At 40.0% G+C, this 17,102-nt stretch overlaps 1 protein-coding gene across 1 annotated transcript in view; it reads left to right on the top strand.

Annotated features, from left to right (window-relative positions):
• PTGFR (prostaglandin F receptor) overlaps window positions 1-16,116 on the top strand; it is a 29,200-nt gene extending 13,084 nt beyond the window's left edge. The window contains exon 2 of the mRNA XM_003784210.1: window positions 15,528-16,116. Coding sequence (XP_003784258.1) covers window positions 15,528-15,818 — 291 coding nt within the window. The 3' untranslated portion in view covers window positions 15,819-16,116. The remainder of the gene's footprint in view (window positions 1-15,527) is intronic.
• The last annotated feature ends 986 nt before the right edge of the window (window positions 16,117-17,102 follow it).

Below are 17,102 nucleotides of genomic sequence, written 5' to 3'. Positions count from 1 at the left end.
TTTTTATTGTGGCAAAAATCCATGTGAAATAAAATGTACCATTTGGGTCATTTTGACAATAGCGTACAATTCAGCGGCATTTCGTGGGTTCACCGTACCGTGTACCAACACCACCTTCTCCCGTAGAACATTTCCAACAGCTCAGAAAAGAAACCCCACAGCTATTAGCAGTCACTGGATGAAATTCCTGGTGACCACTAATCTACTCTCTGGCTTTCTGGATTTGCCTCTTCTGGGTATTTCATAGAGGTGGAATCTTAGAATGTGTGGCCTTTCCTGTCTGGCCCCCTTCACCTAGTGTAATATTTCCTAAGTGCACCCATGTTGTAGTGTGTATCACATCATTCCTCCCGTAGCTGAGGGAATGTGTGGATACACCACATTTGGTTTATGCGTTCATGGGTGCAAGTCGTGGTTACCTGCATCTTTGTTGAATATTATTGAATTTCCTGGGCAATGCAGCGAGACCCTATCTCCACACACACACAAAATAAAGAAATAAAACATATTAGCCGAGTGTGGTAGTATGCACCTGTAGTCCCAGCTACTCAGGAGACTAAAGGAAGAGCGTCACTTGAGCCGGGGCGTTCCAGGTTGCAGTGAGCTGTGATCATGCCATTGCACTCTAGCCTGGGTGACAGAGTGAGACAGTCTCCAAAAAAGAAAAAGAAAATTATCCTTGGCTAGGTTGCATGGAGTCTATCCCACACAAGCAAGGTTGAAGGATCAGCCTAAGATTCAATCACAGTCACACAACATTGGGGTTCCCTTCTTTGTTTCCAGGAGACTCTGTCCTTTGGTTATCCAGACTAGAAAGACCGTGGGTTCAGTGTCAGAGTTTTCGCTACTCTGACTGGCACAGACTGGGGGGCACTCTCAGACTGCAGGCTGTAAAACGGGCCCTCGTCCTCCTCCAAGCATTGACTCGCCTCTGGAATTTGCATGCTTTGGGCTGCTCTCCGGAGTTTCGAGTAGTATTTCTGTTCTGGTTTCTACTCCAGAGTTTAGAGCTGTGACGTGAGTGAAGGTTGGTTCTGTGGGGGCACGGAACTTGGATTTTAGATTTGGGTTGTTATTTTTTTCTTAATTCATATCTCTCCACTTTTTAAAATTGTTTTGTACATGTTCAGAAGTTCTCCAAGCACATATGGACGTTGGTTGTCCTGCTGATCACTGCATTTGCAAAGCCTTATGCGGTACTTAGCACAGAGTTTTCAAAAAAATTTTTAAATGTAATAATTTTCATAGACGTGCTATAAATAACTTAAAATGGTGTAGAATTTGACTGCTATTTATTTTATTGGCATTGTTATGCCTATAATTTCTTTTTTGATCACATCATCTCATTTCAATTTTTTTTTATTAAATCATAAACGCACAGATCATGGATCCATTTATGCATTTATGGGGTACAATGTGCTGATTTCATATAGAACTAGGAATGCTTATATCACACTGGGTAATATATGCCTCTCATTTCTAATGTTTGTTATTTTGATTGATTTCTGTATGTGCTGAAGTGTAAGCTTATGACTTTTAATGTGGAGACTAAGGAGAAGACTAGCTTTCAAAATTGTATGTTTGAAATCACACTTCTCTTGGGGACTGGACCCAGTGGCTCAAGCCTGTAATCCTAGCACTATGGGAGGCTTAGGCAGGTGGATCGCTTGAACTCAGGAGTTCAAGACCAGCCTGAGCAAGTATGAGACCTGGCCTCTAAAAATAGCCTGGCACTATGGTGGAGACTGTAGACCTAGTTACTCAGCAGACTCAGGCAAAAGGATCACTTCAGCCCAAAAGTTTGAGATTGCTGTGAATTATGATGCAATCAAGCATAGGTGTAAATATCATTATTCAAGAAGCACCTGTATTCCAGAAATAATAATAAAACCCATTAATACTCTGTAACATAAGTAATACCTATTTATATTTAAATAGAGCTTTTCAGTTTAGAAAGTATTTTTATATGTAGTCTCTTATTGAATTTTTATAACAACCATTTAATGCGGACCAAGCTTTACTAATGCCACAATTACATGAACATTGAGAAGGTCATGACTTGACTAAGCTCTCTGAGTTGGAAGATTGAAGGGTAAAGATTTGGGACTAGATCCAGGACTCTTAGCCTCTTCATCCATTATTTTCTTCTCTTGTCTTTCCTTTTATCTCCTTTCTATTTAATAACCATTACAAGCACTCTGGGAGGCTGAGGCGGGTGGATTCCCTGAGCTCAGGAGTTTGAGACCAGCCTGAGCAAGAGTGAGACCCTGTCTCTGAAAATAGTCTCATAGTCCCAGCTACTTGGGAGGCTGAGGCAAGAGAATCACTTGAGCTCAGGAGTTGAGGTTGCTGTGAACTAAGACACCACAATACTCTAAACAGGGTGACAGAGTGAGACTCTGTCTCAAAAAACAAAAAACAAAAACCCACTTCTCTTGGTCAAAATTTTGCTGGCCTTTGAATTTTGCATCAAAATTATTTTCCCTTGTTGTCAGCCTTACTGCCCTTTGTTTTCTTCCTTAGTTCTATAAAGAGCGACCAGAATCAGTAATTCTCTTCCTTCCTACATGGTTACTTATAGGACTATCCTTGGAATTTGCTTTAGTGTGGAAATACTTTTATTATTTTTTGGCTGTACTCAGGGTATGCTTTTAACCTGACTAACTTTTTTTTTTTTTAACTTCAGGGAAAAAATTTTTTTTTTCTGTTTCTATTCTTTCTACTCCCCCCCCCCCGCTTAGGAAATACTTATTACAAGTATATCAGAGTTGCTTGATTTATTATTTGGATGCTTATCTGTTCAGGTATCTTAATTCTTTTCTGCAAAAAGTGCTATAAAAATTGCCTCAACCAATCTGGAATTCTGTTTTTATTGCTTTCGTTGTGCTTTGAAATTTGGCAATTGTGTCTTTCCTCTGGTGTGTGCCTGAGAACGTCATGGTATTGCTGTAGAGCTTCTTTCTATGAGGGTCAGTATGGTCCACAGCTACAGGGGCACTGCCCTCCTTCTGAACCATCATGGCCCTCAGGGATGGAAGGCAGCCATGCCCCCTTTCCTGTACCAGGCACAGCCAGAAAATAAATGTCATGGTCCCTTTCTTTGTACACTTCAGAGAACTTCATGTGGCTCAGAGTCTCCCCTGCCATCTGTCTCTGACACACCCTCAGCTTTTTGCTGTGCCCTTCACAATGTTAATAGGTATGTGTGTTGCTTCTGACTTGACATTCTAGTGGGAATTTGGACAGGAAGGAAGCAAAATGTGAAGTTCAGATCATCTTATTAAACCAAAGGGGGCTATTGCTACTGTAAAACTTATATTTCTTATAGTATTCTGTGTGACTATTAAAGGCTGGCCTTAAAATAAAAAAATTAGCTTAGTATATATATATTTATCATTCAGTCATTTTGTCCACGAGATACTAATATGAATGGTATAATCAATTCTTTTTATTGAGTTGGTTTTCAGAATTGATCTGGTGAGATGTTTGTTATCTGGGTGCAGTGTCAGTAAGTGGCTGTGCCATTCCTGTGAATGCAACACAATACCATTGTATCGTTTAAGCAGAACAAGTTGAAATTTTTCTTTCCTTCTTTCTCATCCCCTCCATACCTCTTTGTTGGGACTCCCGAATTCTGATATTAAAAAAATTAATGTGGGGAGTAACTTTCCTACTTATAGTCTCCTGTCTGTATTCTGGTAGTTTTGGTTCTGCTAATTTAGGCAGTGTGAAGTTGCATTGGAAGGGAGTCAGTGGACAGAAGATCATGGCTAAGGTACCCTTTTTACAGGTACATCTGCCCAATCTCAGAGTTTGTAATTGTCTATCCCTCATCTAGGGCTGTCTAGTTTTGGCAAATTGCTCAAGATCTCTGCATTAGGAAGAAACTTCTCATAATATTCCTCTAACCTAGCATATCCTCTGGATCTGCCTAAATTATAAATACATCTATGGGGGAAAGCTGGACTAAGTTGCATATAGAAAGGACAAAATGTTCTTAGTCCTCATTTCCTAGTCTAAAGACTTATTTTCAAATTGCTATGAAAAAGAAGTGATGGATATATCTATCATTATACTCATATTCATTGCAATGAACAGAGAATTAGCTTCTGATACATTTCAGTCTTTATGTTCTTCTATAATGATATATATATGGCAATGCAGAAGACAGCAGTCTGTGTAGGAATCATTTCCATTGTGTGCTATTAACTTTCTCCTAATAGCCCACCTTGGGTTGTCCTCGTAAGCCAACTGGTCACAATAGAAAAATCAGTCTGCTTATTTAAATAGTTTTAGATTAGCATGAGTTCCCACGTGGTCTATTTTGCACGGTGTCCCATTTTGGGCTGTAAAGATGAATGAATGACTATTTCACCTGTGGCAACACCTTTGTCTCCTGTGCCCCTGTGGAGCGTGACTTGACATTGAAATGTAACCACAGCATTGGTTCAACCTTTCTCCTGGACTTCCAGGTCTGTTTTATGTGGTTACCAAAATCTCAAATTCGCATCAACCCCACTCACTCAGAGATTATTTATTTACTAAACAGCATAAAGAGACAAGCAGCAACCAGTTAAAAATCCTCATTGCGGTGATCATCTGATGTCCTGTGCACTCAGGCAGGGGGCAGAGTCAACGCGGAGTGAATTCTCTGCTACTTCATGCCCCCCAAAGCACTTTCAAAATATTATTGCTTGAAGGATGAAATTCTCTCTCTTGGAATTAGCCTTATTTTTTGGTCCCCTGAAGGTCACTGTTATCTGTGGGAAACAGGAGGCTTCTTTTAAGGCCAGTAGGAAGAGAAACTCAGCTGTAGGCCCCTCCCTTCTCAGTGACAGGCCTGTCCCACCCAGTCCAAAGAAGGGAGGGCATTAACATGCTGTCATGACTTTAAGAAAGTTCAATACAGTTTATTAAATATTGCTGTTATAAGTAAAATCAGAATACTCACATGGAATTGCTAGTTAAGTAACTAATCATTTTCCCTCCCAAAGTAGAAAATCCAAAGTTTCTTAAATAAAATGCCCAAGTTACAGGGCTTGATATAAACTGTAGACACAGGTGTACATGGCTAGTATTTAAAAATCGTCTCTCTAGGGGGAATATGTTACTACAGCACATTACACTGATTCAAATCTGAATTTTTTTTATTAAAGGAATTGCAGTTCTGAAATTCTTGACTTGTCTTTCCTTACCTTTGTAACAGTCTCCATGAAACGAACTCTGATTATTCTATCTTGCATTTATCTCTCTTTCTATGGACAAAATAGCTTAATAATTCTATATAGTCCTACCATTTGTAATGTTTGTTTAGCGACTCTTTAATGTCTTGAGAGGATAGGGAGCTCGCGTGTCATATGTTTCTGCTCTGTTTCCTGCGGTGCCTGGCACACTGCTTGGAAAGAGTCAAGGAAAATACAGCTCATCCTTTAGAATCCTTTCATCACAAATGCAATTAGTGAATAAAACAACATCCTTATAGCTGTGGTCATTAGATACATATGAATGTTACATAAGGATTTTAGTTTTAAAATGTTATTTTTTGAAAAAGAAGGAGCCATGTTTTTTAACATGTCAGTATAAATTACATTTAAAGTTCTTGTTTAGAGATTTTTTTTTAATAATGTAAGAATTAATGAATCAATTTAAAAAATACTTGCGTGGTCCCTACTGTGTCTCACACAAGGCTCTAAGTGCTTCACTGATGTTAGCCATTGCAGCTTCATTCCATTTTCCATTGTATAATTCCTCAGAAAACATTTGAAATGACATGAGCATATATGTTCAGAGGATATTTTTTCTTTTTGAAGTTCTTTTTTTTTTTTTTTTTTTTTGGCCAGGGCTGGGTTTGAACCCACCACCTCTGGCATATGGGGCTGGTGCCCTATTCCTTTGAGCCACAGGCGCCACCCTATGTTCAGAGGGTTTAATCGAAGGTAAATCTTGGAACACTGGGCATCCCTTGTGTTTAGTACCACGAATAACACATCATTGACCATATATTATGTCTGAAATTTTACTTAAAAGATGTTCAGAGTTAAATCAAAATTCATAGGGAAGAACACACTTATAAGAAGAAAAATCAAATATACTCAGTTGGTTGTGATTCATGGAGAAAGATATTAGACGAGTAAAAGAAAGACTTTTTGGCACTCAGGTGCTATGCTGCCATAGGCCTGACTAAGAGTAATCTTACAGCAAATTCCCTAGAAAGGAGGCCTTCAATCATCTTTAAAAAAATAATTTTCAATTTTCTTCCCCCTCCCAAGGCCTTGACAGTGTCCTTAATCTCCTGCCTTCCCCTGTCACCAACCTACATGGCTCCTGATTTATCTGCATCATTATAAAACTTCTTATAATAAATGGCAGCTTTGTTAGTTGGCATTGAATGTTAAAAATAACCTAGATTTTGTACAGATTTTGTTTTACCCTTTGAGAAGTGTTTTTTCTCTTTTGTCATAAAAAGCTAAACCCTCGTACTGGGGAGAGAAGTCTTTGCTGAGTGCTGGGAGGGGACCCGTCAGGCTTTGAGTAAAGCCAGAGGGTATCATGAAGAGCCACTTTCAGAATTTTGATTACAAGGAAGCAGACTTTTATTCTCAAGATTTCATTCCTCACTGAACAGCCAGTTTATCCCAAGCACCTTGCAAAATCTGGTGGTTTTGCTGTCTGGACTCTGCTGTTTGTGGTCCTATCCAGGCATAATAGCTGCTGGTGGACACGATAGTTCTTGATTTGTAAAGAGTCAAAGATCAGTGGCCTTAGTAAAATTTCACCACAAAAATCAATTAAAACATGTCCATAAACATAAATATGTTTAGAAATACTCATTTGATTATTCAGTACTTCTTGGCACTTTCCTTGTGTCAGAGATGACTCCAGGTCAGATCGAAGGTCCTGGACAAGTCAGGCAATGTCCCTTTTCTTCTGAAGGTGATGGTTGCAGGGGCATGGGCTGGTGTGGACAAGGAAATATAGTAAGTAAACAAGTCAATGAACAGGATGATTGCAAAGAGTGGTAAGTCCTGTGACTGGGTGTGTACTGGGGCTGTTTTAGACTGAATGGTCAAGGACGTCCTCATGATAAACTGGCCTTGGGTAACAGGAAGGAGCCAGCCACTGGAAGATACTGGGACAGGGTGGTTGGGCTGAGGGGAAAGCCAATGGTGGGGATGACCTTCCTGTGAAGAGAGACAAAGGAAATGGTATTAACAGGAGCAAGGGGAGACAGGGGAAGGTAGCAGGATTTGAAGACATAGAGGACTGTAGGGTCTCGTGGTCTCTAGGACTTGGTAGGCCATGGTGAATTTGGATTACAATTTGCTTGGAGGGTGTTGGAGGGTGTTGGGAGCCTCTCCTCCCTTAACCAGGGAAAGAAAAGGTATGATGCATGATTTTAAAAAAATCACTTTGCCTGCGGGTAAAGAAGGGATTACAATGAAGCATGATACAGCAGAAAGTTTTTTTTTGCTGGACATTTCATTTGATGCATAACCAATAAGTAGATTAATTTTCTATAATTTATACTGGAAAGTAATGCAAATAAGAGGTCATTATTAAATAAAAATTAACTTGTGAGCAACAAAGAAAATACTCGCAAAATAATTTTCCTTATGGCGTAAGATACAATTATACTTTATAACACCAATGTTCATGAAAACATAGTTATACCTTGTCTAGTCTATTTGGCCCATAATCTCAGTCTACCCTCTCTGCTGATTTAGCAAAGAGCCTTCTGCACTCGCTGCATTCCTTTGGTTGAGTCTGTCTGCATTTTTCTTTCACTAGAGATGAAGTTACTGGGCTATGTTTATTACTCTTATAATTATTAATTTTTTTGGTTTTGGTTTTGCATAGATTTATACACAAAAGAACTTAGTTGACTCTGTTTTAGTTGCAAATGGCTTCTTGGCCTTAGAGAAATGAGCTTTGAAGTTCCCTAATAATTATTTTAATATAAAAGAGGAATATGTAGGCATTACTGCTTTTATTATTATCATAAGAAAGCTACACACGTACATCAATTTATAGGAGAACGTATGTTACATTTCAAATGGACCATGGGTTACGAGTTTAGACATCCCTTGTTTGGGGTTTAGTTAGCATTAGATTCTATAAAAAAACATTTTTTCATGTTTAGCATCACAGCTCCCACTGTTTAAACTGTGTAAAACATGAACAGAGCATATCATTTTATTTTGCAATGTTTTCCTACAGGTCTTAAAATATTTAAGAAATTGAGTACTCTTCAGAGGTTAGTCTTTGAGAAAAAGAGAGATGACTCCATTGTAAATAGCTTCAGAAAATTCTGATTTAAGGAGAAATGAATCAGGTGCTTTCTGAATCAAGGTGCTTCACTATTCTCTAGCTCTGTTCCTGACATGAGTCCCAGTTCTGGGTTTCCCACGTGGGTTCTGCATTCACGTACAATATTTATCAGGCACCTCGTCTTGCCAAGGAGTCCTGATTCACGTCACCTGTATCAGGGAGCGTCCTCATCCCTGGGGACTCCACAACATTTGACTATACTGCCACCATCTGCAGGAGAGGAAAGCACCAATCTCCCTAGTCTATATTTGAGCCTCTCCTTATAAATAGATGAATTCATAGAGCCTATTGTAGCATGCAGAAGTCTCTAACTACCTGAACACACTAGTCATGTGTCCTTTGGCAAATTATTAAAAATCTTTGTGAGCTTCACTTTTGAGCTCTGTAAATACCGTGATACTGACCATATCACTGATTTAATCGGCTGACGGGAGTTGTCAGATGATCTGGCAAGCATCTGGGGCAAGACATTGCGTGATGGTTATTACTACTGTTATCACTGTGATTCCATTTGGCACTCCAGGATAACTCAGTGGTAATAAAAGAAAACATTCACTGAGTGCTCACACATGTGCTACACGAGTATATAAATGTGATTAAATGGGATTCTAAGTCCAGAGGAATTTGTAGTTTGTTTGGGGAGGGCATGAACACTACCAGCTCTGTTACAAAAGAACCCTGTGAACGAGTGCCCAGGGCCTTCCGAGGGACAGCGTTCCTGAGAACCTTCATCTGTGTTTAATCTGTGTAATGATTAAAGGGGAGACTTTATGACAAACAACTAAGGGAAGAAAGTTCTTGACCCAAACCGCCTGGGTTCGGAGGCGCTGTAGTCTCTGGTGGTCTCTGGGGTAGCCCAGCAGGTTCCTACCTGCCAGTTAGGAGACTGGAGTCTCTTTTACAAATGCGGTTCTTGTCTTTTGATATAATTGTTGATTTATAAACTTTCTTTTTTTTCTCTCTCCTTCCTTGAACTACCTCATCTTTTCCTCATACTGATTTCTTTTCCACAAACTTGTAATAAATGCCATTTTAGGCTTATGCCACCTCCTTCTCTTCATCATGTGCTTCCCAATCCCAGTGTGTTTAATAAGGTCAGTTCTTCTCGAAGATGGAAACCAGACGCCATGACTGTCAGGATTTTGGACTTCTGTAGCCCAGGGTTAGTGTTTTTTTTTTTTTTAATTACCATTAGTGTGTTTGACCTTAGAAAACCACCTTGGCTTAAACAAAAGTTCACATATATCCTCCAACTGCTTCTTAATGATATGAAAGTTCCAATTCCAACATGGCAGATGAATCTCACTATGTATGAATTGAAGCAGCCCCAGGCTTTGGAATGCCTCCAGCCTCACCTAACCTCGTGAGACTGCCATGATCAAAGGTGTACACCGTGCCAGGGACCTGCAAAGCAATTCTGACACTTAACTATTTGGAGTTAGTTCACATTTCACAGATTAAAGGCACAGTCCCTCCCGAGACTGCCCTAACTTTAAGCATCAGCTACACGTTTGGGATTTCTCAAAATGCACTTCTAAAAATTGGCTATAAATTTAAGGGTTGCTACGACTTCCTCAGGTTTGATAATTCGCTAGAGTGACTTGCAGAACTAAGAAAAGCATTATACTTACATTTACAATCTTATTACAGAGAATGTAAGTTAAGACCAGCCTAAAGAAAAGACTCATGTGATGAGGTCTGGGAAGGTACCAGACACCAACCCTCAGGGCCTTAGCATGTTTTCTTGTCCCATCACATCAATGTGCATCACCGGCCAGGGAAGCACACGTGAGCTGAAGGTTTCCAGAGTCTTTAACCGGGTTTCATCATATGGGCCTTCCTGATGGAATCATTGGCCGTGGCCTTGAATTCACCCTGTAGGACAAGCTGATATCATGTGGTTCAGTGCTCTAACTATAGGGTTGGTCTTTCAACCTTTTGTTTCTCACTGTCAGTCCTTGGCTCTTTAGACCTGGGGTCATCTGGTCGTCCGACCTGCTTTCTGCCTAACCCTCCTAATTTTTGTGCTTGTAACCACTTGTTTTTTCCTGTCTTTCCTGCTTCCACTGTTAGTCACTTCCCAGTTATCCTGTACGCAGTGGAGGAGGAGGACTTGAGAAAGTTAAGACGTGGCTCCTACCCTGAAGACACTCAATTGCAGTAAGAGGGACGGTCACACCTCTATTGATGTGACCTCGTTAGTTACGGTGTGTTCTACAGGTGACACTGATGCTGTGCCTGTGACACCTGAAGCAGCGGTGCTGAGCATGACCAGAGTGTAGAATGAACGATTACTGAGCTAAGGGAGGCCTGGGAAGGCGTCCTGGGGAGATGGCCTAGGAAGGAAGGCAGGGTTTAGACAGGCCATTCCTGGTGAGGGAAGGACAGGGAAAATGACATGTTTTTGGCATTTACGTAATATCTGATAACTAGAATAAACAAGTCGAAATAAGAAAAATAAATACAAAACCAATTTTGGAAAACCAACTGGAAAACCACTTAGAAGCCTGTGATAAAATTCTGGTTTTTAAGTGGTAGGGTGCTCAGCAAGAGAGGGCAGAGGAAGCAAGGCGCAGATTCCAGAGGCTTCAGGAAAGTGGACCCAGCAGCACGTGTGTGGTGCTGGCTCAGGCTTGAGGTCCAGAACTCCAGGTTGGATATTTACAGCCTCAAGCTAAGTCCATGTAGATCTGTGGCTGTAACCCAGCGTATTCATGTATGAAAGGTTATATGATCCATACATCGAAGTATTTGAATAATTTGAAAAATAGCAGGAGAAAGTGAAGGCCTGTTTACATATTCTCAAGGAATGTAATTGTAGGCTGATTTCCTGGAATGGCCTGTGAGCCAGGATCATTTCCCAAGGGAATGTGCAGAGGAAAAGTCGCTAACAGGGTCCCAGGGCACAGATGGGAGCCGTTTGTCCAAATTACAGGAATGTCGTTCCCCTGAGCTTTGTGTTTACTGGGCCATGGGTAGAGTGTTAATGTCATTTCTTACCAGTGTGTTTTTTTAAAGTAAAAATGAAAAACTGGAGTATAAGAGGTAGATGCCCAGAGGTTTGCAAATCACGTTGTGTGAAGAGCAGTTGAAGGAGTGGACAAATTCAAGACATCCTCTGCCTGTCTCCGGGGCAAGGGGAATAGAGCTGTGTCAGTCTGATGGGAACAAGAGAAGAGCTTCTTCAGGCATTTCTACAACATGGCAGAGCTTCAGCTCTGCACTGCTGTCTCCTTCATCCCTCCCACTGCCTCGGTGGGTGGAGATAGTGGCCAGAGCTGAGGGAGGCCTGGGCCAAGGAAAGCCAGTCTCTTGACATCACTGCAATTTCCAAGGCTCTCCTTCCCGGACCCTGGTTGCTCAGAGGTCTCTGTTCCTCTAGGCAAGGGCCTCTCTAAGTGGCTCCCACTCTGATGAAAGCTTTCCTTACTCCTGGGCAATCATGGTGAGATTATTCAGCAAACTAACTCCAGGGTCCCTGGGCAGTCAAATGTAGTAATTAAAAGTTCAGGCCATGGACAGTGTTCAATAAATAGAAAACAATTGCAGCATTATAACCATCTCTCTTCACCAACGTAATTATGGGAAAAATTCATAGCTGAAACAATATATTCTGTCAGAGCCTGTACACTTTATTTTTTTACAGTTTTTTTAAAAGCATATTATTCTGGAGTTGCACAGAATAAATTCTTTTTTATGAAGTTTCTTGTAGTTATTGCAGTTCAAAATACTCTATTTCAAGGATAAAATCTATAGACTTAAATCACTGCATATACGTTTGATTCTAAAAGAAACTCGTTACATGAGACGAATTTAGCATTTTACAAGTATAGTATGACTTTTCCCAAATTGGCATTGAAGTTAATTTGAAATGAAATCTATCATTTGCAAATACTCATAGGTGCTGATATTTCACAGTTAATTATTTATACAGTTTTTCAGTTGCTAGTATCCCAACTAAATTAAACTTCTGTGAACATGGAGACCTCATGGAGTAATCTGTTGGCAAAGCCTCCAGACGAATCTTTCTCATTATACAGTAAGGCACACTTGCGATTACTTACAATTCGCCTTCTATCTCTGTGGTTATTCAAGCGCTAAACTTATAGATTAGTTTTTGTATGATAATGTTATAAGGGGCAATAACTTGTAAGTCAGTGACTTGCCCTTCTGTGTACGTGTTCATTCCCCAAAGAGCCTGTCCCCAACTAGTCTTTCATCATGACAGAGGGTAGGACGACCCACTCCTTGGAGGGAGATGAATTACATGTGAAAATATCTGCTTCAATAACATATGTGAACCATGTGTAATTGCATAGGTTTTATTCACATGAAAATAAATGTTGATAAAATTCTAAAGAATTTGGACTTTTCCCCAGAAAGGATTTTGATGATATATTCACTTTAATTTTTTTTTAAAGGAGTGCCAAGGAGAAATTTAGACTGCAGAGTTGATGTACTAGAAAAACTGCAGAATGACATCTGTGGTCCTGTGGTAGTAAACAGACCTGCCTTGGGCACCTTTTACTTGTTTTTATTATACAGCAGATACTCAAAAACTATTCACTGCCGTATTGATTTATTTTTATGACTACTTGCAGGAACAGAAGTGTAATCCTTGAATTCACTATTGCTTTTAATTGCAAACGGCCCCTGGAGTCCTGGTTATGGCCAACAGATACATGAGCATGGGGCAGGGGACGATGGAATACCTTCCAGAATACACTTTAGGAAACGTGGGCTATGTTATCGAGGAGTGAAGTCTCCTGGCAGGTTCATGAATTTTGTTGACCTTAACAATTAATATTATCTAATTGTTTGTGGTGGCCCAAAGGAGTGCACATTTTATTGTATTCCCTACTCCTTTTGCTCTCTGTAACCTGGCAATGAATGTAGTTTCTCTTTTCTAGACACTTCCTTCCCTCATCATTTCTCTCTTCTCTTAGTGTTTAGTGTCTTAGAGGTGTCAGGTGAATTAATTAATTTTTCCATCAGATATTCAAATACTTGGTCCTCTCCATGTCTCACTTAGAATTCGAGTCATTAACACTGATGAACACCTGTAATGTGCCAAGGTCCCAAGGAAGAACTACTTTGAGTTCCAATTCTTTAGCTAAGTAGTATCTTTCCACATTTCTTGGGGAAAAAAGATCTATGCACACAAAATAATGCATGATCTATCTGACAAATTAGTAAATTAGAGACGAACTAAAGGGAGCAAATAGAAATCTTCTGTAGTTTCACAGCTTATTATTAGAATTAACCAATGAAAACACAGATATATACCCCAGGCCTTTCGATGCACAAAATCACATATTTGGGTATTTTTATCTTTCAATTTGCATCCAACAATCATAGTTTGTTAACTTGATTTTCAAAAGTTAACATTGAATTACAGGTTAACACTCAATTATGTGAAAATAGCATAATTTGTCTTTTGTTCGATACTTGGGTTGTCCTGAATCATTAATAATACACTATTATCAATGTCTTTATTATCAATACATTAATGATATTTGTTTTACAGAATTATTGAATTCACCATTGAATTCAAAGGCCATCTTTGTTGGCAGTTAAATAATTAGGGTTCCTCTCAACCCAGGTTGTGGAATAACGTCTTTTCAAGGCTGGGGTTGCAGGTTAAAGGCAGGAGGGAGTATGATTCTGAGTGCCTGGGCACTGCCTTGGTGTTGTGGACAGAAGCCCAGGCCATGGGCTCCCTCAGAGGAGAACTCAATGTCTTTTCACAGCTGGTGACCACACTACTATCTGCAGGGGGTGGAAGAGAATCAGAGAAATGTGTGCCATGTAAATTAGGCACATCAAATTTGCAGGTCTGTAAAGTGGGGTTTGCTGTTTCATGTAATTATGCTGAGTCTTCCCTTCTTGACAGAGCTTTGTCTTGGCTGGGCTGTGAGATCCCCAGGAATACACCTAGTCATCAATAGAGATGCATGCATTGAACACTCGTGAGGCAAGAGGAATGTTCATTCATCCTTGAGCAACAACAGAAGTTTCTTACAAACAGATTGTAAATTCCAGAAGGCAGGTGCAGTGTCTGCTCTGTTCGCCATTGTATCCTAAGGCCAGCATACTGCCTGGCATACAGCAGATGCTTGGCACATGTTTGATGAATAAAGAAAATAAAGTGACAATATCTCAATCCACCTGCCAATCAGGTTTTGGCCCTGCTTTCCTGTAAGAGGACTTGGACTCATTTAGGTGTGTTTCCTCAATCCTGCTATATCATTTGGAGAGCAGTGTTATAAGAGTCTATATCTGACACAGGGACTGGTGTGCAGGGAATGCCATTTTTTTTAATATATTATTTAGCTACAGAATGTTTAGGGCTTCATTTTCGTATGATATTTCCCCAGGAAATGAACCAGAAGGGAAAGAAGCATTTCTCAAGGGATCTGCATGGCTTATAAGATCCTGCTCAATTTAAATGCCAATAAATCACCTTGGGATTCTTCACTGGTGGATGCTGTTATTTAAAAAATTTTAGAAACATTTAAAGCTCCCCCAGTACCAGTCTTGTAATGGATGGTCAAATGTTTCTCTGATTGGCCGGGCACGGTTGCTCACGCCTATAATCCTAGTACCCTGGGAAGCTGATCAAAGCAGATCCCTTGAACTCAGGAGTTCAGAGACCAAACTGAGCAAGAGCCAGGCTCCAGGACCCTGTCTTTTCTAAAAATAGAAAAGTTTGCTGGGCATTGTGGGAGGTACCTGTAGTCTCAGCTTTTCAGGGGGGCGAGGCAGGAGGATTGCTTGAACCCAGGAGTTGGAGGTTGCTGGGAACGAGGCTGATGGCACAACACTCTTGCCTTGTTTCTTTGTGGACCAGTTGTGCTTCTGGAAATAACCGAATGAATAAAAATAATGAACCACTTACTGAGTACAACGTACAAGGACTGATATCAATGTTGTCCTCTCTTGGGCCATTCTATTTGTGCACATTTAACTTATCATACATATCATTTTTGTAGTTCTGATGTTAATTTGAATTCAAAGGATTCAAATGTCTGCATCAGTTTCTGCTATCATTCATTTCTTTTTGTTAGTATTTTGCAAAATAACATCATCTTGTGGGTGGTAGGAAGAGTGTCATGTAGCACAGCTGGTTAAATTTAAAACCTATAGGAGTGCACAAACGTTCTGTATCAACTGATTTCTCTGTTTTGTTTTTCCCTTAGGTGACAATGGCCAATATTGGAATAAATGGAAATAATTATCCGAAAACTTGTGAAACTACTCTGTTTGCCCTCCGAATGGCCACATGGAATCAGATCTTAGACCCCTGGGTGTATATTCTTCTACGGAAGGCTGTACTTAAGAATCTCTACAAGCTCGCCAGACGCTGCTGTGGTGTGCATGTCATCAGCTTACACATTTGGGAGCTAAGCTCCATTAAAAATTCCTTAAAGGTTGCTGCTATTTCTGAGTCGCCAGTTTCAGAGAAAATAAATCAGCAAGCACTTAGTTAAATAGGGCAGTAAGTCAGTGTAGGGTTAGAGCATAATTGAGATGTTTGACAATATTTCAGTTAACTAGATGAATACATAAAGCCCAACTGGAAAATTGAGACCTCAGTGTGTAGTTGAAGGGTATTTTGGTCAGATTCAGCTTCTGAAATTTACTAAATTATCATTATAATTGTACATGTTTACTTGCTTTGTCAACTGGAAGTAAACATAGGGAAATAATATCATGGGTGTCCAATAGGAAAGCATTTTTGAGCTTATTTGTGTTATTCATGCTTTGAATGAATCTGTTGAGGCCTAACAGCTCTTTAGGGACCACTGCTGTGTAGCTGTTCCTTATAGATTAGGCTCAATGAAATGGCACCTGCTCAGTGTTGGATCTGCTCTGTTTTGACCCCTCACTATTAGCCTTAGTCAAGACATAACTGCTTGGTCATGACACCCGGGATTCCCTGCGGCTCATTCTGCCAATCTCCACAGGTGCAGGTCTGGCTGACAGGTTGCCTGATTGTGCAAATCTGTTTAGAACAGGCCCCTGCTTGTCATATTTGACGAATATGCATTTATTACTATGAAGGTCAATTGTGGCTTGAAGGTTTTTTTTGGATTAAAAAAATTTTAAAATCTTTAAAAAGATTTTTGGTTTTCAAATAATTTCTTCTTCCTCTAAAAATGTTAGTGCACTAGTACCCAATAAACATTAAGGGGAACCACAGATCTATCTTAGCACAGCAATCCCTCCCATGGGTAATGCAGACACACAGGACCCAAACCCCAGGGGGACGTAGGAGAAACACTGGCAGAGGTGCTTTACTTGGAGTCATCATTTGGGTCGGAGAACACAGATTTGTGCCAAAGAAACATGGTCAATGTATAATATTTGAAGACTATCTGAAGATAGTGTGTCTGCTTTACACACACACACACACACGTGGATATCAGAAAATTCTGTTGAAAGTACATTCAATAAATCTATAAAACTTCTAAATCCTTTGCTACCAGAATCAAAGGGGGAAAGATTAGCAATGAGCCAAGCACTTGGGGATCATTTAGTGTACGTGCTGCTTAAGTGAGCCTTGGGGATCACTTAAATGCTTAGTAACCTCTCCCCAAATTTCCCTATGATATTTCAGACTTTACCTTTGTATAATTCAACCCAAAGGATATTAGTATTCATTTAACATATTCTAGATCCATCACAGAATAAGGTAGACAGCTCTGCTTTACAGTAGGGACATGCATTTCTGTGTAAGAGTTCTTTGCTTTTGTTAACTTGGATTCATTTTA

Source organism: Otolemur garnettii, unplaced genomic scaffold (genome assembly GCF_000181295.1).
Source record: "Otolemur garnettii isolate 467f Iridium unplaced genomic scaffold, OtoGar3 scaffold00010, whole genome shotgun sequence".
NCBI lineage: Eukaryota > Metazoa > Chordata > Mammalia > Primates > Galagidae > Otolemur > Otolemur garnettii.
This window is presented reverse-complemented; position numbering and strand designations above follow the sequence as displayed.